This window comes from Rhagoletis zephyria, unplaced genomic scaffold (genome assembly GCF_001687245.7).
Source record: "Rhagoletis zephyria isolate East Lansing unplaced genomic scaffold, Rhagoletis_zephyria_1.1 Rzeph_scaffold_01859, whole genome shotgun sequence".
NCBI classification, from domain to species: Eukaryota; Metazoa; Arthropoda; class Insecta; order Diptera; family Tephritidae; genus Rhagoletis; species Rhagoletis zephyria.
The window spans coordinates 47472-69874 of NW_016158943.1; the positions used below are offsets into that span (position 1 = coordinate 47472).

The window sequence follows — 22403 nt, forward strand, 5'->3', positions numbered from 1 at the left end:
AATTTATGAAAAATCATGAAAGACTTTTTACAGCCTTCAATTTCANAAAATTTTGTTCTCAAAGGATGTATTGAAAATGAAATTAATTACTTTTGGATGAGTAAATTTATGAAAAATCATGAAAGACTTTTTACAGCCTTCCATTTCATTCAGAAAATATATAGCGCTCATGGCAACGTTGACTTCAAAACGCGTAATAAAATTTCAAAACTGAAACAATTTTTTCTCTGTGTTAGTTAAAAGGAAAATAGGAATCCTCGATGAGCGAAATAAATACTAATATTAAGGGCTGCGATTTTGGCAGGCGTCTTTTTCATTGTCCCGAAAATATTTTACAAAGGATTTTGAAAAAATAGTTTTATTTGAACCAGTCTAATGTAGAATTTTCTTTTACAACCCCAAATGTAAAATGTTATGAGACGTGGCGTGTCGTGACAAACATACATTTCCATCGTTACATTTTTGTTAATATTTATATATACATATTTATTTTTAAATTAATTTTTTTGCGCAAACAAAACATGCATTTTAGGTCGAATATACTTTGTATTTTGACTTCAGCACCAATTCAGAGCCAATTTTTTGGAAATCTATGATTTATTATGTTTCAACTACATACGCGAAATTCGCACCAAGTCGGACCCTAAATACGGTTTTTCAAAATATCTCGACCCTGGCGCCGCGAGGTTTGCTTACATAACCAGTATATATTAAAAAAAAAAAAAGGCGGACAATTTGGCCCATAAATACTTTAGATATATGACTTTAATTTTTTTTTTCGCGGTAGACCTTCCGATGGAAACACCCATATTACAAAAAAGTAATTATGTCAAAAGAATAGCAAACAAATGATTGAAGTGCAATTAACAATTGGAAATTGCCGCTATAATTATATTCCCTTAATGTGTTTGCTCATATTTTTTGCATTATATTTTTTAAGCATATTTTATTTCCGTTAAAAATGTTCTTATCAACTAAATTGCGAAGAAAAAATTGCCTTTGTTTACTACATTGTTACAAGATTATTATTTATTCTTTTTAATATGTAAGTACATATATATGTATGTATATTATTCGCTCATAGTTTTTCAAATTTAATAGTAGAATTCTTATCACCCCCTTTATAATCAAAAAAAAAACAAACTTATATCAACCACTTTAAGTTGATGAGATGGCTTTTAAAGGATTTGGTGCTTTATTACATTGTCTACACCCTACAACATTATCTACACAACTACAAGAAAAAATATTCTCTAACGTTTGATAAACACTTAATTCTCAAGTTGAGTTTCAACGTTTCTTAACATTTGAGATTAATCATTTTCACAAACCTTATTCTTCAATTTGTCCTTTAGTTTTTCTCGTGAAAGTACAGCCCGGTTCACTTGAATGGGTACACATTTTTTTCCTCAGATCGAGCTTATAGCTGAATTTTTGGGCATCGAAGAAGTTTGTTTTTGATCTCATATTGCATATTGACTGAACCAGACATGTACATATGGGCAAATCTCAGGAACCGTGTGCTTTTGTGTCACTCACCTTTAAACTAATTTTATTAATGTAATTTTACTTTTTATAAAAAACTTGGATCATTTTGATAAAAAATGTGAGGAGTTTTTGTAACTTATTCATTTTTTTTTATTGTAATAATGTCAATTTAATTTTTATAAGCAATGAAAGTAATAAAAATAACAATTTTCACGTGTCATTTTGGCTACCTTTTGTACGTTTTTTTAGGTATAACTTTTTGAGCGCAAAACGGAGACTTTCAAAAATCATGGCAATTAGTTAATGTAAAAATACATATCTGCTCCTCATTGAAAATAAACTGTAACAATTTGAAATCTGTCACTCGTAATTATCAAAAATGTAATATTTCAAGTTCTTTTCCATTTTGAACTTTCAGCAATTACTAAATTGTTCTCATTTGTTTACATACATATTAATTACACATTGAATTTAAAAATAAGAGCTTTTACAGCTGCCTGCCTTTGAAAATAATGAAAATATAACAAATATTGTCTGAATAGGTCTTTGCGTGAATGGCTTCAAAAATTTCCCTTTTTTTGATGGCACACTGACAGACTAAAACATAACAGGTTGGCACTAAGCGTGATCGTTAGTTAACATACTTCACAAAGTTCGTTGAAAATGCTAAATACATAAAATAATTTTTGTCTAAAATACGGCCACGAATTTGTGTTTGTGTATGTAAGGATTTTCAGATTTTTGGGCAGTGTGGTTAACGAGTTTTTAAATATTTACTCCAAAATAATATTTTCAATAGATTTTAAGCGAAAACTAGTATTTCGTAAAATTTTTTGAAATTGGGCGTGTCCCGCCTAATGTGAAATGTTTGTATCTCGAAAAGCTCTCCACCAATCTGTACCAAATTTGATATACACATTGTGTCCGACCTTCTTAAATACTCTCTTGAAAATTTTGGAAATCGGACAAAAACCACGCCCTCTAGAAGTATCGCTAACATTAAGTTTTCAAACATCTTCGTTTTTTACTTATAACTCTTTAAGCATTTAAGAAAAATTAATCACACAAGAATTTGATGTTTCCTCAATGGATTTCAAACAATTTGGTGTATAATTTATTTGTGTGCATTCAATTTAAAAAATTACGTTTTTTTTTAGAGTTGAGTCGCACGGTTCCGGAGATTTACCCATATGTATCTATATGCAAACCAAGCACAGAGGCAGTAACTTAGAATGAAATTAAATGGAGAGAAAAACTTGCAATGGGAAAACAAATGTCAGTTGACCTTATTGGATGTTGACAAGTTGTGTACACCTGTAAATATTTGTATCCACATACATATTTATACGTGCGTACATTTATTTGCTAGTTATATATGTACATATCGCTAGCTTAGAGTTAAAAGTTGCTAAGTCCCAATTTAAAAATTGTACAGGAGAGGAAAAAAAACTTTTTATAGCCATTTTCTTCAAGTATTTCGCAAAACTTTGAATACAACATTTTTCTTGTTTAGAGCAAATTAAAAGCAATTAAAAGATTTCGACCTATTTTAAACTTATTGCATTTTCTGAGCTTTTTTTTGGACTTTGCAAATTTGCCTTTCATTGAATATGAACAAGAAAACATAAAACAAGAACCTTCACCATTTTCGAATCGAAGCATTCTCAATTTCTCTAGCCTCCTATATCAAAATATGAGTTTTCATAAAAAGTGGACTTGGCAACTTTTCACTCTAAGCTAGCGATATGTATTATTTGGGCTTAACCAAATAGATAATTTAAATGCAAAGAAAGTTTTAGTTGCTAACTAAATTTAAAGTCTGACTTGTATTTGGATAGTTGCATATATTTATCAATATATGTAGTACGTACATATGTAAATGCACAAATACATATGTTTGTATGCCTGTTAAAGCCGACAAATTTGTTGAGTTCTTATTTGCCGAGTAGGCATTGAAATTTCACTCAGCCACGGACTATTAAAGTGTTAATTTGTTATGAATTTGTATGTGCATATGTATGTATGTATGTGTGCTTCACTGGAAATATTTAATTTTTCCCTCATTAATATGTACGGCGGCTCATACTATGTACAATATACAAAATTTACTTGATTGAATTTATTGCTTTTTTTATTTACATACGTACCCAGTTGGAAAATAGATAAGCATCTTACGAGGTAATCCATGTTTTCTTTCAGCTTTTAATACCAAAATTTTTATCATGACTAATGTCAACCAACCACCAACGAATGTCATCTATTAGTAAAGCACAAAATGAACACCTCCGACTACGCCTTACTAAGTAAGTTGTAAAATAATGTGCCGGCGAAGATTCGAGCGAACGGCGAACTACTCCGAGCGATCTACGTACGTACTTTATTTGGTAAAGCAGTATATCTGATACCAAATGTAGTAAAAATCTTAATTCCTGCCGGCATAATGCTGTCATGCCTTTGTTAAATTAAGAGAAATTCGGCAGGGTGGTGGTAAAGGCCAGCGGCGGAAGATTAAGTTGCTTATTTTTCCTACTGGGTATGTACATACATTTTATTATAAGTAAATTTGGATTTGGACGCTTGTTTATTGTGCTGACTAGGGCTGTGCGATTAATTGATTACTCAAAATTTTAATTAATCATAAAGTAAATAACTCAATTATTCGATTAATTGGAAATTATGATTACTCAAAAGTTCAGTTACTCGAGTAATCAAGATTTTTGATTAACCAAAAACAAAAATATTTGAGTAATTTGCTTTATGATTAATCAACATTTCGAGTAAAATGAGTAATCAACATTTCAACTCTTTACATATGTATAAAGTAGCTAAAGTTCCTTGATACTTTGAAAACAACGTTTCTGTTTTCAAAAATTAAAACAAAAAATTTTTTCATATACAGAATGTAAAAAAGAAAATAAGCATTTTCCAAAGCAAACTCTTTTAACGAGCAAAATTATTTTTTTTGAGTAATCATATTTCAAGTAACTCGATTAATTATCGTTTTGAGTAATCAAAATCTTGATTACTCGAGTAATTGATTAACCGAATAATTGATTAACCAACTTGCTCGAGTAATCGAATAATCGCACAGCCCTAGTGCTGACGCATTGTTGACAAATATATATATGTCAATATGTCCAAAATTTTATAACTTTTTGTGAATTATTGCTTACAAATATATAAATTTTTGGAGGCACGCGAATTCATGAGTAAATGGTACAAAATAAGGGGCATAAATAAATAAACTGTAATTTCTGCTTAACTTGCCACATGAAACGCACATGAAACTCATCAAGTTTCGAGTTACGAGTATATGTAGCTAGAGCGTACAGTGAAAATCTGCTAAGTCAATTTTTTTAATTTTACAGGAGTAAATACAAAATTCGGAAACCATCTTTTTTTTTGCAAGTAGGTACTTATTTTGCAAAAATGTTAACGAAAGATTTTCTGTTTTCTAAGCTTAAACAATTTCATATGAACCGAATTCCACCACGTTGATGAAAATTTTCTGTGTTTTTCTGTTGCTCATCACTGAATTGAAATCGTTTGGAATAAAGCAAGCACTTCGATCTTTTAGGAAACGATGCTTTTTAATTGTTCTTTCTTCTTGCCTGAAAATATGATTTATCAGAAAAACGGACTTAGCAACTTTTCACTCCAAGCCCGCGATGTTCATTTTATTTCTTAAGAATTGTATGCTAAATTCACACGAAGTTTATGAATTTGATATGTCTGTTATCGGCCTAACTCATATTTATATAAAATTTCTTCTCCATAAACTATTCCAAAAACCCAGAGTTTTCCTAAAAATAATTATTGCTTTGATAAATCTCCCCTCATGTTCTAGTATAGTATTTTCCTAGTGAGTTGCCTCATTTCTGTGTGCAACAGATTTCTATGTGTACATTAGGGTGGTCCTTAAATGTGGGAAGCAAATTTTTACATCAGATTTCCTAAGCGTCAACCCCTACGTCGATGCTACTATAGTCCAAGATATCACATGTAAATTTTGATCCAGGCTGGAGACGGTTAAGGCGTGTCGCAAACGGGAGCAAAGTTCAGATTACCCTATAAAGACGTCTTAACCAACTCCAATCGGGACCAAAATTTTTATATGTGATATCCTCGACTTTAGTACCTAGTATCGATTTTGGGTATTAAATGATAAAAAAAATATTTTTAATTTTTTGAGTCCCCATATAGACATCTGGCCTTTGAAACCTTTGCGACGCACCTTAACCGACTCCAATCAGGACCAAAATTTACATGTGAGATTTTCGACAATGTTAGTACGATTTTGGGTATTAGATGAGAAAAAATAATAATTTAAATTTTTTTTTTAGTCTATATGAGCACCCTATTAGAAATGGTATAGAATTCTTGAAAATCAATATTTTTCGAACGGAAAACTCTGGTTCTCTTCAGAAGACTTTCAATAATAATACACAATTGTTTATTTAACCAAAACTAACTACTAACGATTTTTTATTGGTCCGCCCATTACATTTTTCGGCGTTTTTGTGGATTTTTGGCGAACCTATAAATTATAGTTGCGATGAAAAAATGGTTAAATAAACACTTGGGTATTATTATTGGGAATCTCCTGCAGATAAACATAGTTTTCCGATAGAAAAGAATTGATTCTTAAGAATTCTATACCATTTCTAAGAAAAGTTGTTTTTTCCCCATATAAAATACATTGAAAACTTTGGGTGCTTTGAGCGAACACTAAATATTTTTTTGATTGCAAAATAAAAAAATATGGATTTATACTTTTTCGGTATAGAGCAATCCTAGGGGGCATAAAAATTCCGACTTTACTTTTTCCACATGTATTTTTGGACCACCCTAATGTACATATGATTTGATCGTTTGTCATGTCGAACAAATTTTTAGAAAATCATTTCAACGCCGCCCGACAGGTGGTAATTTTAAGCTGGCATCTACTAGCTATGTACTTATTAAATGCATGAAGTTAAGCTGAAAATGTTTAGTTGAAAATTGCAGCTTAGATAAACATTTCATAGGTATGAATATGTATATGTAAGTATATAATTACAAATGTTTTGTAGCACTTGAGCACCGTGATAAGTACATACAAATGTCCATACCTATTCGTATTTGTTTTGTCAGCTGTTTTTCGATAGCAATCGAAATTTCAAGTGTTCTGCACCATATCATATTTTGATGACTGTTTTGTTTTTGAAGTACCAAAGTGGTAGAGCTATAAAGTGTGTGCCGTTTGTTGCTCAAATTTCAGCGATTGCCATGCTTTACGATTTCAACTGACCAAAAATATGGATCCAAATAAAAGCTACTTACATAACTATATATGTAAATATGTATGTATGTGGTGCTGGGTGCCTAAAATTTTCAAGGCAAAAGGTGCAGAACGAGTTCTCACCTGTATAACGACAGCTACGATAATCAAATATATTACTTAAGATANCTTTGTGCAATTTGTTGCTCAAATTTCAGCGATTGCCATACTTTACGATTTCAACTGACCAAAAATATGGATCCAAATGAAAGCTATATACATATATATGTAAATATGTATGTATGTGGTGCTGGGTGCCTAAAATTTTCAAGGCAAAAGGTGCAGAACGAGGTCTCACCTGTATAACGACAGCTACGATAATCAAATATATTACTTAAGATATAGCTAAAATATTTATTCTTGATTTAAAAAGCTCATTTTTTTTACGTCATTCTAATGCAGTAATGGTTGAGTGAGCTACCTACCCTGCAAACCATTTTTTCAGAGTATTCTGAATCGTAAAGAAATTTTAACGAATTCGGAAAGATCCCATCCGATTTTTTTCCGAATTTTCTAAAATGAAATAAATTACGCACACTTCCATTCTTTTACGANTGGATTTAAAGTTTTGAATTTGCATACATATAATCCCATGGTAAAAATGAATATATATTTGGTTCTAGAGATAGCGGTGATTTCTGCATATCCATCTCAATGTTTGTATTTTTTATATGAATGTATGTAGCATAAAATATTTTTTTTTATGTCATCAAAAACCTAGAACTGAGAACAAAAGGTATGATCGAAACTGAATGTCGTTCTCGTAGCTTTGTTCCCAAGAACGCCCAAAAAACTAAACTGAAATGAGAATAAAACTTTCTGTGTAACGTTCCCAAAAGAGAACAAAATGCGAACAATACTTTGAGGANAACTCGACTATCGTTTTGTTTTTTTCAGATATATCAAGTATGTATGTATATATATCGCTCATTTACTTCAATAGTGTCATAACTCAATATTTGTATTTTTTATATGAATGTATGTAGCATAAAATATTTTTTTTATGTCATCAAAAACCTAGAACTGAGAACAAAAGGTATGATCGAAACTGAATGTCGTTCTCGTAGCTTTGTTCCCAAGAACGCCCAAAGAACTAAACTGAAATGAGAATAAAACTATCTGTGTAACGTTCCCAAAAGAGAACAAAATGCGAACAATACTTTGAGGAACATTTCTAAGAGAACAAACTGGGAACAAAAGTCTAAGGAACATTCTGGCAAAGAAGAAAACGGGAACAAAAGTCTATGAAACTTTCTCTCGCAGAACCATTTTAGAACTAAAGTCTCAGGAGCTTTCTAACAGAGAACAAAACGGGAGCAAATCTTCTCTGAACTATTCGCGAAGAAAGGAAGCGAAAACAATATTATCGTCATAGCGTTCCATTAGTTTGAAATGTTTGGATATTAACATTAAATAAAAAAGAACTGAAAGATTATTATGCAAATTATGCCAACGAAAGACTTAAGACACTAACTGTTTTTGCACAGAATATGAAAAATTGTTTCATAAATAGACAGTTCACATTAATGATAAATGATCTGGCTTAGAATTAGCAATCATGGTTCTCACTGAAATGATTTTTCATCGCATCACGCAGACGCTCCTCTCATTCTTAACGTTAAATTCGCAAAACTTTGTTCTCGTTTTGTTCTCTAGCAGAACGTTCCCCAGACTATTGTTTTTATGTAATCCTCCTTGAAAACGGTATCGATACTTTCGTTCTCATTTTGTTCTCATTGAAAACGTTCCCGAAAGTTTCGTTCTCATTTTGTTCTCATTGAAAACGTTCCCGAAAGTTTCGTTCTCATTCTATTCTTCTTGAGAACATTCCCGAGAGTTTTGTTCGCATTTCATTCTTTACAGAAACGGTCTTGAACCTTTTGTTCTCATTTGGTTACCGTTTAAACTGCTCTCAACACTTTTGTTCCCNAGCACATTAATGATAAATGATCTGGCTTAGAATTAGCAATCATGGTTCTCACTGAAATGATTTTTCATCGCATCACGCAGACGCTCCTCTCATTCTTAACGTTAAATTCGCAAAACTTTGTTCTCGTGTTGTTCTCTAGCAGAACGTTCCCCAGACTATTGTTTTTATGTAATCCTCCTTGAAAACGGTATCGATACTTTCGTTCTCAATGAAAACGTTCCCGAAAGTTTCGTTCTCATTCTATTCTTCTTAAGAACATTCCCGAGAGTTTTGTTCGCATTTCATTCTTTACAGAAACGGTCTTGAACCTTTTGTTCTCATTTGGTTACCGTTTAAACTGCTCTCAACACTTTTGTTCCCGTTTGGTTCTTTATGGGAACGTTCTTGACATTATATTTTTCTTGGTTCCTGGTTCTAGGTGACTTTATACTTTAAAACATAACCTCTTCGCACTGGGTTATTATGTTACCGATATATGTACATAGCTTCCCACCTTTATTAGCTGTTTATTCAGAATATTTCAAATATTTACATAATATGGCCCCATATCTTTCATACCGACACACATACTAATTATAATCATAGTGCCTTGTGAGAAAATTTCTGAAAATGACATCCCATTTCGGATACGTGACTAGTATGTATGTATGCACATATATNTTTGTTCTCTAGCAGAACGTTCCCCAGACTATTGTTTTTATGTAATCCTCCTTGAAAACGGTATCGATACTTTCGTTCTCATTTTGTTCTCATTGAAAACGTTCCCGAAAGTTTCGTTCTCATTCTATTCTTCTTGAGAACATTCCCGAGAGTTTTGTTCGCATTTCATTCTTTACAGAAACGGTCTTGAACCTTTTGTTCTCATTTGGTTACCGTTTAAACTGCTCTCAACACTTTTGTTCCCACTTGGTTCTTGTATGGGAACGTTCTTGACATTATATTTTTCTTGGTTCCTGGTTCTAGGTGACTTTATACTTTAAAACATAACCTCTTCGCACTGGGATATTATGTTACCGATATATGTACATAGCTTCCCACCTTTATTAGCTGTTTATTCAGAATATTTCAAATATTTGCATAATATAGCCCCATATCTTTCATACAGACACACATACTAATTATAATCATAGTGCCTTGTGAGAAAATTTCTGAAAATGACATCCCATTTCGGATACGTGACTAGTATGTATGTATGCACATATATGTACATATGTATGTATATATGGCTTCGTCAGATGAATGGGCATTTGACCAAAATTTGGAGTCACTATTTAACCCGATCGTGTGATGGAAAAATTATGGGCTTTGACCTAATCTTGACTATTGAATCTGTATGCATTGTAGCAATTTTTATATTTTGTACCAATAGGCCACAAAAAAATTTATAATGTACATATGTATGTATGTACCCTACTCGTGAAAGGCCTTTAGTATTATTTAGAAGGAAAGCAAAACTACGGTTTTACGTCGCCTCCAAACGGCAAATGGATTTTATGCGACGCCTTTTCACGGCAGGAAAACAATTGAAGGTTTACCATTGCCTACCGAGGGGCGACCGCTGTTCGAAAATACTTTTTCTAATTTATATGTNGTTCCCGAAAGTTTCGTTCTCATTCTATTCTTCTTGAGAACATTCCCGAGAGTTTTGTTCGCATTTCATTCTTTACAGAAACGGTCTTGAACCTTTTGTTCTCATTTGGTTACCGTTTAAACTGCTCTCAACACTTTTGTTCCCACTTGGTTCTTGTATGGGAACGTTCTTGACATTATATTTTTCTTGGTTCCTGGTTCTAGGTGACTTTATACTTTAAAACATAACCTCTTCGCACTGGGATATTATGTTACCGATATATGTACATAGCTTCCCACCTTTATTAGCTGTTTATTCAGAATATTTCAAATATTTGCATAATATAGCCCCATATCTTTCATACAGACACACATACTAATTATAATCATAGTGCCTTGTGAGAAAATTTCTGAAAATGACATCCCATTTCGGATACGTGACTAGTATGTATGTATGCACATATATGTACATATGTATGTATATATGGCTTCGTCAGATGAATGGGCATTTGACCAAAATTTGGAGTCACTATTTAACCCGATCGTGTGATGGAAAAATTATGGGCTTTGACCTAATCTTGACTATTGAATCTGTATGCGTTGTAGCAATTTTTATATTTGGTACCAATAGGCCACAAAAAAAAATTATAATGTACATATGTATGTATGTACTCTACTCGTGAAAGGCCTTTAGTATTATTTAGAAGGAAAGCAAAACTACGGTTTTACGTCGCCTCCAAACGGCAAATGGATTTTATGCGACGCCTTTTCACGGCAGGAAAACAATTGAAGGTTTACTATTGCCTACCGAGGGGCGACCGCTGTTCGAAAATACTTTTTCTAATTTATATGTTGCTCGGGATCGAAGGCAAGTTCTGCAGAGTGGTAGTGTGTTTACGATTTTAAAAGGTTGTATATCCGANATTTATATGTATGTTGCTCGGGATCGAAGGCAAGTTCTGCAGAGTGGTAGTGTGTTTACGATTTTAAAAGGTTGTATATCCGAAAATTTAGTACGTACTTATCTATAAATCACAAATAGTGCTATCTGAGACAAAGTTCTCCCTGCTGGGTAGACACACAATTTCCCCCAATGCATTTGAAATGCATTGCTTTACGCACCAAATACAGGCCGTAAAAATAATAAAAATAATCGAGCAGTTAAAAAAACGATAACATATGTACATACATACAAGCATCGATTGCACTTTTAATGGATTTATTATTATTATTATAGTATGTAGGGGCTTTATGAATTTAGTAGTACGTAGAGGTTTACATGTGTTTAAGTTTCTTTTTTGCTGGTTATTTTTAAACTTTTTTTACGAATTAGCTTATAATTTTATTAAGATATTTATTATTTCTATATATGTGTGTGTACATTAGGTTGCATCACTCTACAAACGAGGAAAAAATCGATGCTGTTTTTCCATCGGAATTATTAAATTTAATAAAATATGTAGTCCCGAACAATATTATTTAAAAATACCTCCAAAAATGGATTTTTTATAAATAAAAAAAAAAGTTTTTAAAATATTTTTTTCAAAAGAATCACCTGAGATGATAGAAGAGTTTAAGCTCAAAAAGTCTGGGTAAAAATTTCTAAACATTTTATCAACGGAATCCAAATAAGTAATTTAATTTTTCGAGCTGTTCGGTCTACCTGTCGTAAATCTTAATATTTTTCCGAAATGCATATTATGGCGGAAGTCTTAAAATGCTCGTGTAATATGTTTTATAGTCTGCAAATTTTTTTGATGATGCACCCTAATGTACATACATTTTTACACAACACAAAACCAAAGGATATAAGCCTGCATTTTTTCGATATGGCAAATTTGATGCAGTTCAACATAACTCCTTTAAACGAACCGATCTGCATCAAAATTTTGATAATAAACCGATTCTATTTTTATTTATTGCCTTTTTCTTACCTGATCTGTGGGTATTTAAAGCTCGATATAAATCACTTTCGTCCAAAGTCTTTTTGCGGCCTTTGAAAAACACTGGCATAGTGTAGCTGAAAAGAAAACAGTACAATTAATTTTTCTTAATTAAAATTATTTCATAATATATCTAATACTAATGTAAGTACATTAGACTGTACCAAAAAAAAAAAATCGCTGTATACCTTGGGGTCTAAAGTATTTTTGCAAGGCAATTTCAATAAATAATTTGTTTTTTTTTTGCCGTTTTAAATTTTTCCTTAAATGCTCGGCATTTAAAGTCGGATCTTTAAGTGGGATATATCAATGTTCTTATCTCGACGAGAAGTTTTGTTTTCCAAAGTTCATTGACCGCAAGTACCCCGTTCTAGTACGTAGTCACGAAAACTCAGTTCTTATCCTGTAGAACTATTGAAGCAAGAATTTTATAGCAATTCCCTAGATTAGACCAAAATAAAATTTCGAATTGCCTTGCAAAAGTATTTAGGCTCAAGGGTATGTTTTGCAAGAAGGTGCGGTCTAATTAACTGATACTAAATAGCTAATCCATGTGGCCAAGTCTGAAAATGCGAGTAGTTGTCAAAGCGACCATGAGTCATCGTAGCATATTATAATCGGTATACGAGTGGTTCGCTAGTAGTACTCTCTGTTTAATTATAATCATAACTTTTATATCATAGTCGTGATGACTGAGCGATATTTTTAATGAAATCTTTATCTTTTTTTTTAATGTTTCTCAACACAACAGCTTTATTAGCATACATACAGTGGCGGTCTAAAATGGATGAATGGTGTTTCGTTTTTAATATTTACAATGGTTTTCAAAGCTAAAATTTTTTTGATATTTTTTTTTTTATTAAAATATGGTTCATGCTTTGACCATATGAATGACACTTTCAAATTTTATACAGAATTTAAAAAAAATTCCACAACTGTTATGTAATTGTCGAGTTTTTTAAACATTTTTAAACAGAATTTTTTTCAATTTTTTGGGTGTGCAGTCAACAGGATTATAAAATTTCAAGTCTTGAGCGGCTAAAAATCGCATTGGTTTTTAATAATTTTTTTTTTTTTTTGCTGGCGGCTTTTTCTGTTTTTTTCGTATAAAACTGGCGTTGACTTTTTTTCGCAAAAAATCTTGCGCATATTCTTCCACAAAAAATTCATGTTTATATGGTAAAAAGTGCAAAACGCGTCTACAAAAAAAAAAAATATTAAAAATCAATGCGATTTTTTAGCCGCTCAAAACTTACACTTAATTTACTAAAATTTTATAATCTTGTTAACAGCATACCCAAAAAATTAAAAAAAAGTCAGGTTAAAAAGCTCGAAATTTAGTTAAAAATTTGTGGATTTTTTTTTTAATTCTTTATAAAGTTTGAAAGTGTTATTTATATCGTCTTTGGTAAAGTATGAACCATATTTCTATAAAAAATATCACCAAATTAATAGCTTGAAAAACATTGTAAATATTAAAAACGAAAAACCATTCATCCACTTTTGACCGCCACTGTATGTACATGTGTACATAGCACAATTTATTTAGCAGATAACAACAGTCGGGTAAATATTTAAAGGAAAAAGGTATTTTTGTTAAATGATTTAAAAATTTCTTATATTAATACTCCTTAGTCCATAGCTGCCAATCAGGTCTTTGGACTGGTATGAATTACGTAAAGATCGAATGTTATTTGTCTAACTAAGACATGGTAAAATTTTTAGATGTATTGGTAGCTTTTTCTACGAAAATTTTTCTTTAAATGTATAAATAACTTAAAAATGCGGTGCAGATAGTAGGAGACGAATAACGAGCTTTACTGAATCACGTAATTTCAAAGTCCTTGGAAGATCATTGGAAAATCCTTGTAAGACTTTGGAATTATTATAGGCGGCGAACAAAATAGTTTCCCGTAAAATATGCAATGCTAGAATTTCTACAAAACTTCATAGCTGAATATATTGACAACGTTACCAACGTACGTACCTAAAATAGCGGTCACAAAAGCCTCGCTAACGAGCAGAATGGGCCTGCAAATAAAGATTTTCTGAACATCTCGACTCCAGTATATTTGTATATTTAATCGCACTTGTAGCATATTTTTCTAATATCAAAATCAGACCTTCCGATCGTCTGAATAACTCGACTCTAGCGTCATCGATCTGCAGTTCTTAAATTAAACCAATTCGCACAGTAAACAGAAATTTTATGAAGCTTGGCACGGAAACAGAAATTGTAAATACCCTACTTATGGCTAGGCATTGTAAGAGGGGGTGTGGCACCTCCCATACAAACTGATATTTTCATATCGCTTATCTCTGGAACCGCTCACGATAATGTACTGAAATTTTACATAACTACATATGTTATTAATACCGTACTTATGGTGAAAAGTGGTGGGTATTGGAAATCGGGGTGTGGCACCTCCCATACAAACTGATATTCTCTTATCGCTTATCTCCGGAAGCGGTTATGATAAGATAATGAAATTTGATACATCATTTCTTTGGGAACCATTTTTTTCCCGGATTTCTAAATTGAATTTAATGATTGTTATTTTGCGTAAAGGAATTTAGAAGCAGCAGCGTGTTTGTATGCTGATAGATGGCGCACGGATCGAGAACTATCTATCCTAAAAAAAACCCTACTTCTGGTCAGATATGCTTCAAATTTAGAACACATATTAGATACATAAAATGTGGTATAAATTGGTATCCCAATCGCGTGATGGAAAATAGTGGGCTTTGTTCCAATCTTGACCAAAAAAAAAAAACGTGTGGAATGGCCTTTAGAGAAGGAAATATAATATTTTGTTGTACACTTCCGAGGTACTTAAATACTTATTATATACCGTTCTGATGTGGACAATTTTGTTTTCAACATTTATGTATTTACAATCTTAATTGGTATATCGACGGTACTTTGGAAAAACCTCGTATCTCAAAACACTTATAAACAACACTGTCTAACAAAATACTCTTCTATTGATAACGGAAAATCATTTTAATAACCTTTTTACTGAATATTGAAGGTTAAGGACTTTTTAGTTAATTATGAATCGTAGCATTTTAATGCCTATTTTGAATGAATTTTACGAGCTACGTACTGTTTTTTTTTTTAGATAAGAGGTTTAGCCAAAGTACCGTCGATATGTATGTTCAACATATTAATCAGTGAGCTACCGTTAGAAATCTCATATGTACATACAAATACATATGGTATGCATTTTTTTTATAAAAGAAGGTTTTCATATATGGATTCTTAATTTTCCTTTAAATTAGCTATACATTTTTCTTAGTACGCGGAGCATGTTTAGTTCTCTACTTCAGGGACCGAAAATAATCGTTATCACGAAGGATTTTTATTTAAAATTCTTGTATAATCATTATTTTTCGATTGATGTAATTACGATCATTTTTAATCATTATTTTATGATTTTTATTTTTTCGATAAAAAATCGTTAGTCTTTGATTTTTTTTGTTTTAATGTTATTTTATTATTTTTGATCTAAAAAATAAAAATCCCAAAATAAGGATTAAAATAGGTCGAAAAAAATCATAAAATAACGAAAAAAAAATTATCAAAAAATAAAAGTCACGAAAAACGATTAATTTATGATTTTTATAATAAAAACCATAACGGTTACGGTCCCTGCTTTACTAATTTTTTTTCCGCTGATATTGCTGGCAAAAGATACAATTTAAGTCAAAGTTATTTAAGGTTTTTTTGCACCTCACATAATTGCTGCGAAGTAAAGTTCGTCAGTTTTCACGCAATTTAAAATATACTTAGAATTTTATTTTTAAAAGGATATACGTATATCACTCCACCTAACAACATTATTGAGGTAGATAGATGTGCTAGAGATCTATATCTTTTCGTTTGCTGGTGCATTTCAAAATCGTCGTCCACATAAAAGTCACTTTAAAAAGCTTTTTGAGCTTATTTTGTTTCTATGAATTTTGACAGTCAGTTTTTTATTTTATTTCTAAGGCACACTAATAGCAATCGTAACCAAAAAATGCCAGTGTATCAATGTAAAAAAAACAAATGTTATAACTTAGCTTGGCCGTATTTAGCAACGCTGCCATAAATGTATATTTTTGGAGCAACGCCACTTAAGGGTTAAGGCGCTGTGAATTACGCCCGAAATTTGCCAATTAGAATATTTTAAGTGCAACCTTCTTGAAAGTCTCGGTCAAATATATACACACATACTGACATACTTTACAAAAGCGGTACCATTTTGCAACGCGTATATACAAGTAGATAATCAGTTTAGAGATATTTACTTAACGCATAGTAGCAAACGTCAATGGCACGATAAGATTTTCTACGTCTGATGTATTTTTGGAACGATTTTCAGTCATCCCTTGTCAATTTTGTTTTGGAAACAACCCGGTTTCGGCGTCTTGCCCTCTTCAGTGTAATTTTTTTTTTTTGTTCATTTTCTACGCACTTATCTACTTACTTGTTTAATAGTTTAAATTTTTAGTCTAAGCTTGCACTTCTAAAAATTATATGAAAAAAAACTACTTTGCCGTATTCCATTTCCATTTGGTTCTTGAGATACATATAAGTGACTAAGTGGAACTACCTTTTGTTTTAAGCTGAATAACGGGGTAAATTGGAAATATCTCGAAAACATATCCATAGAATAAAAAATGAACTAGATTTTTGGAATCAGCGGGCGATTCTACACACAAATTCGATAGTGGCGTCTGGAGAACAAAAACCAAATTAAAATTGTAGATTTTACAGATAAAAAAAAAAAATGTAATTAAAATTCATAGTGCACTTTGGAGTTATGTAGATTTTGATTAGATTTAGACCCATGGTCAGCTAGTTACTTTGCTCGCTAATAATCAGGTAGTAAAATCAACACGTATTTTGTACCGTTATCTAAAAAGACTATTTTCTTACCATTCATAATTTAAACGATTTTTTAACACATTTGCACTTATCTTTAAATTGCCAACCGTTAATGTATGTATGTTTGTACATACGTACATATATTTTATGCAGTGGATTAAAAAAAAACCAAAATGGCGTCAATCGTTATCATCTATATATAAGTATATATATTAGAAAAAGTAAAAAAAAATTCGACCGGAACCCGACTCAAATGTTATTATTTGTTATAGTAATAATCGGAATTGGAGAAGCGGTCTGCAAACTGAGTCGAAGTTATGTGCAACGATACAAAATTTATATAACACCAGTTTCTTGCAAGCAACCCATCTGAGCTAACAAGTGTTGCAATCCTATAGTTTCAATCTAAGATGGAAGAGAGGAAAATGTAAACTTCGGAATTTTGTATGGAGCACCCCCTTTCAGTTTGTTCTACGTACAAAATAAAGACATCGAAAAAAATTTCAAAATTTTTAAATAATTTTTAGGAATCCACTACCAGGATTGAAAAATATTAAAATTCGACAAATTTGATATATTTTGTTGCCATGGAAAAATTAACTAAGAATTCTGCTTGCCTGGGATAGCCAAATGAACTGAGGTACCTTGAGGGCTCCTGAAGGCCTGTAGCAAAAGTCCAAGCTTGTACATAATNAAAACTAAAGTTAATAGGTTAAAATGTTGTAAGAAAAAATGCTGCTAAATTCTATTATGTCGCCAGCTTAAAGTGAAATGTTGCTAAGTCAATTTTTAGAAAATTTTCAGAATAGGTAAAAAATTCTCATTGCGATTTTCTTCTGTAGCATTTTATTTTATTTATATTATATGGACTAAAATTAGTTGGGCTATAAAACTGCGTACCTAGATTAAAACCTTTTAAAAAAATTTTGATGAAAACTTGTCGAATTTTGTATGGAATTTGAATCTGATTTACATATATGATTTTGGTGAAAGCTAGTCTAGGCGTACGCCACTAGTAGGAGGAGAAGCTCGGCCAAACACTAATCTATTATTATTATTATTATTATAGACACTAGTGTTATCATTTTGGAAGCAATTTATATTTATTACACTCTTTCATACATTACAATATGTTTATGATAACTCTAAATTTGTATTGTAAGTTTATTGAACTCATTCGCATTGGTTACAATGGTGATTGACAACTTGATGTCTCAACAATAATATTCACTTCCGGCTGCGATTTTATCAGAGTCATATGTTTATATATTCATCGGTGCGCTTTTTTTATGGGATTTTAAAGGTGTTGTGTTTAAGAGATAACGTTTGTATGGGGGGTATGCTTTAAAATAAATCAATCATGCGCATTTTTAGTTGTTTTCTCGATTTATGTCCATAAACGTTTCACGAGGAAAATTGAAGTCCTCCGCCAACACTTAAATTTTCCAACAACTATATGCCATGTTAGGACCATGGCTACTAACATTTGAGCATAGTTTGGTTGAGGCCTTGTCTCGATGTCACTCTGAATTCAAAAATAAGTTGACCATCGTTTTTAGAATTATGAAAGCACATTCTTCAGAAACCTCGTTTAATATTTGAAAGCAAAATTATAAACCTTAACTATGTACAACAAAGTTATAATATCGTTCAGTTTGATATTATATTTTAGTCGTTAAAAATATGTTATTATTTTGTCTACGATTGCAGTCATATAACTTGATGAAAAATACGCACTACGAAAGTCACGTAGTGAAGCTGTTTAAATAGTTAAGTATGTATGTGTATGTAAGTATATAAAATCTTAAATTAAGTAAATTACTTTGCTTCATACATACATAAGTATGTACTAATGCATGTGGGTATCTTAATCTAAGTGCATACAAATATATACATATGTAAATATTAAATATTATAAGACGGCACTTACCAAAACATGATTGTGGAGAGGGGATTTGCGCTCTCGCGTGGATTGCGCGGCAACTCGTCCGCCTTAAATGACTGCATGGCGGCGTATGTTATAGATGCTTCCGTAAGTCAAATTGGCAGTGATATTACTTGACACTTGATATTTTATTAAATTCACAACACTTAAATATGTATGTATTAACTGCAATGAATAAATGGACATGGAGTACTATATTAGTTTTTTATTTTTTGATTTTTGTGTTTGATAAATATGCTGTGATATAAATACGCGTATAGTGGCGCTTGGGAGCATAGATTCATTTAATGGTGATTTCGTGTTTTTTTTTTTCAAAAAAAATGTTGCCCTTCCGCGCTGCAAAATGTGTTTGATGTCTTGTCTGATTTTCATGGCAACCTTCTCCCCTGACAAAGCTTCAAAGGGCGGAGAATGTGCCTTTTTTTTGCCCTGACAATAGTGCGACATTTTAAGAAATGAACACACAATTTTCTCACCGCTTGCCTTTATTTTAGAATCGAACACGAAAAGCGAAAGGGGCAATCAAATGGCGAAATTTTTTTGTTAGAAACGAAAACACCATAACATGAATAGAGGGCACAATTTTTATCTGTGTGATAGCAAGCACGTTTACATATATTATATATATAATTTAATGAGTTGGCACTTTTTTACGAAAGATTTGAATATTCATCAGAGCTCTGCGGATTGGTTATATAATTTATTATCTACTCAGTAAAGCGATTTAGCGATTTAAAAAAGTAAGATAAGATTAAGCAAATAGTGACAGGTTTTATTTTGTATTTAAATAAGGTTGTATTTTCACGTTGTTTTTTTTTTTTTTGAAACTTCCTTGCATAATCTATTTACTAATTATTATTTTTCACATCATTTTCGTTAACCAGTCGCGTGTGTTTGTTCAATTAATTTGCATCTAGTATGTACATCGATGAATGATCTTTTTTGCAGCCTTTTAACTTCGTTTCTGTTAGCACACATGCGTTGGCGTATATATACATATATTGAAAATATATATATATATATATATATATTGAAAAGAAAGATGTCACAAAATCTTTCTTTTGTCACGGCATTCTGCTGCCTAGCGCTCCACACTTTTAGCAAAAAAAATAAAAACTCACAACAGCACTGTTTTCAACCAAAATTTACTACCAAAAAATTAAACGTACAATTAATTGCCAATGTAATGATGCGTTTGTTGCCACTGTTTTTAGAACCCTTTCCCAATAACGAGTGCGCTCCGCACATTCTGACCGTCCGTACTAGACTCTTAAGTGAAGAGTAGTCGCGCGTCACTTTTATACCGTCTCCGCACGCTCGTATCAAAAACGTGCGATCAGAGCTGCCCACCAAGTCTACATTTACGAGTATAAAATCTCTTTGCTATCGTTTTAGCTGATTTTTAAGATTGCTCTCTTTAAACAATTTTTTTTTTTATGATGGCCAATGAGTTTGCGCTTTTACCAATCTACATACGTCACTTTTTTGTGTTTTTCCAACTATCAATGAAATTCAAAGACTGCGCGAACACGTCAGTGCTATTTTATTTTACAAAATTTTACTCTGAAGAAATGCTTATTATGCTATGTTATTATATTCTTAATTGTAATCTGAAATCTCTTTGAGTGCAATTTTAGCGAGTTAAAATCGAAGTTAGTTTCTTGTACACTGGCGGTCATTAGAATAGATCCGCCTTACTTCAGCAGAAAAAATTCTTAAAAATTAACGGTTTTTTGTAGCCAATTGAAACTTATCCAAAAATTGAATGGGCTACAAAACTACATACCAGAAATTTTTCTAAAAATTCTGAATAAAAAGTTTAAAAATTTGGTGAACATTTTTTGAAAAAGGGATTTATATGGTGTTTGTTGTATAGCTAGCCAGACTGCATACCAACAATTTTTCTAAAAATTCTGAATAAAAAGTTTAAAAATTTGGTGAACATTTTTCGAATTTTTAAAAAATTTTGTATAAAGTTTGAAAAAGGTATTTATATGGTGTTTGTTGAATAGCTAGAAAGGCTTTTATAAAAAAATATTAAACATAAAATAAACCATGGAAATATAGCCAAAACTCTTCAAAGTAAGGCGAGTATATTCTAATGACCGCCAGTGTATGAACTAGTTGTAAGTAAACGTTCTCAGCCCCAGTGTGGTGGAGTTTGGTGTATTTTTTGTTTGCTGGTTAAATGAGCAGTAGCGGGTCTGGTTTAGATAAGGTTTGATGAGGAGTATATTCCCCCTACAAATAGGCCAATATAGGCCCAACTCGACACCATATGGCACCAACGATCGCTTTCCGTTTTAAAAAGCTCACTGGGTTACAAACCACTGCATTATCGCTATGAACTTTTTCCAAAAGCTTCTTATTTCCACCTGTGAGACCTCTGCAACAGTTATGGAAAAGCCGGTACAATTGTATTTTTTTAAGCCTTTTTAAAATTTGAAACAAAATCATTTATTTTTTATTATTTTTATTTTTGCTAGGACATAATTTTACTTTTCCTCGTTTTTCACGAACTTAATCCCTTTTGTGTCTTTCTTAAAGTTGAGTAAAGGCTCAAAAGTTTCAAATGTGATTGCAGTTAACGTGAAATAAGTGAAAACATATTTTCAAATGGAAGTAGTAAGAGTAACATCACGATTGATTTACATAAATTATATTTGTATGTGGAAGACCTCTCAACAGTTGAATCAATATTTTCGCGACATAAATGCAAAATCAAGAGAGGTTCTATTTTTAAATAGTTGTTTTTTAACCGTTACTTTGATTTTATAAATCCAAAATAACAATTTTTTTTATCTAAATAATCTGCCAATAACAGTTATTTTTGATTTTTAAATTATATGTCTTAGATAACAGTTATCGAAGGCTTTTATTTATAAAAGTCATAAATAAAAATTAGTGACTGACCTTTATTTTTTAAACCATACTTATAAATGTAATTTGTATAAGTCGTAGTAAACTTTTGTTTCCCAACACCTTCTTAACTGCGAAAAATGTTTATGACTTTTATACAAATAATTTAAAATATAAAAGTCGGTGACTGACTTATATTGATGACTTTTAAAAGTAAAAGACACTGACTGATTTTTGTTGATGACTTTTATAGATAAAAGTCTTCAATAACTGTTATCTAAGACACCATAACGTTTAACAGGGAGTCAATAAGGATGTTTGACTTGCTGTTAGGGTTAACCAGATAATGAGCAAACGGCTCTTAGGGCCAGTTTCTCAATGTCTGGTTAACACTAACTGGAAGTTAAACATCTTTATCGGCGTGATCGACTCCATAACATATAACAGGGAGTCGCTAACGTCAATAACAATGTTTA

The 22403-nt window shown here is 31.7% G+C and overlaps 1 protein-coding gene across 1 annotated transcript in view; it reads right to left on the bottom strand.

Moving 5' to 3' along the window:
• The window catches only part of Mrp5 (Multidrug resistance protein 5), a 31499-nt gene extending 11181 nt beyond the window's left edge, over window positions 1–20318 (bottom strand). The window contains exons 1-3 of the mRNA XM_017619390.1: window positions 20238–20318; window positions 19054–19233; window positions 12242–12327 (exon numbers count right to left, since the gene is read on the bottom strand). Coding sequence (XP_017474879.1) covers window positions 12242–12327; window positions 19054–19130 — 163 coding nt within the window. The 5' untranslated portion in view covers window positions 19131–19233; window positions 20238–20318. The remainder of the gene's footprint in view (window positions 1–12241; window positions 12328–19053; window positions 19234–20237) is intronic.
• Window positions 20319–22403: the final 2085 nt, after the last annotated feature.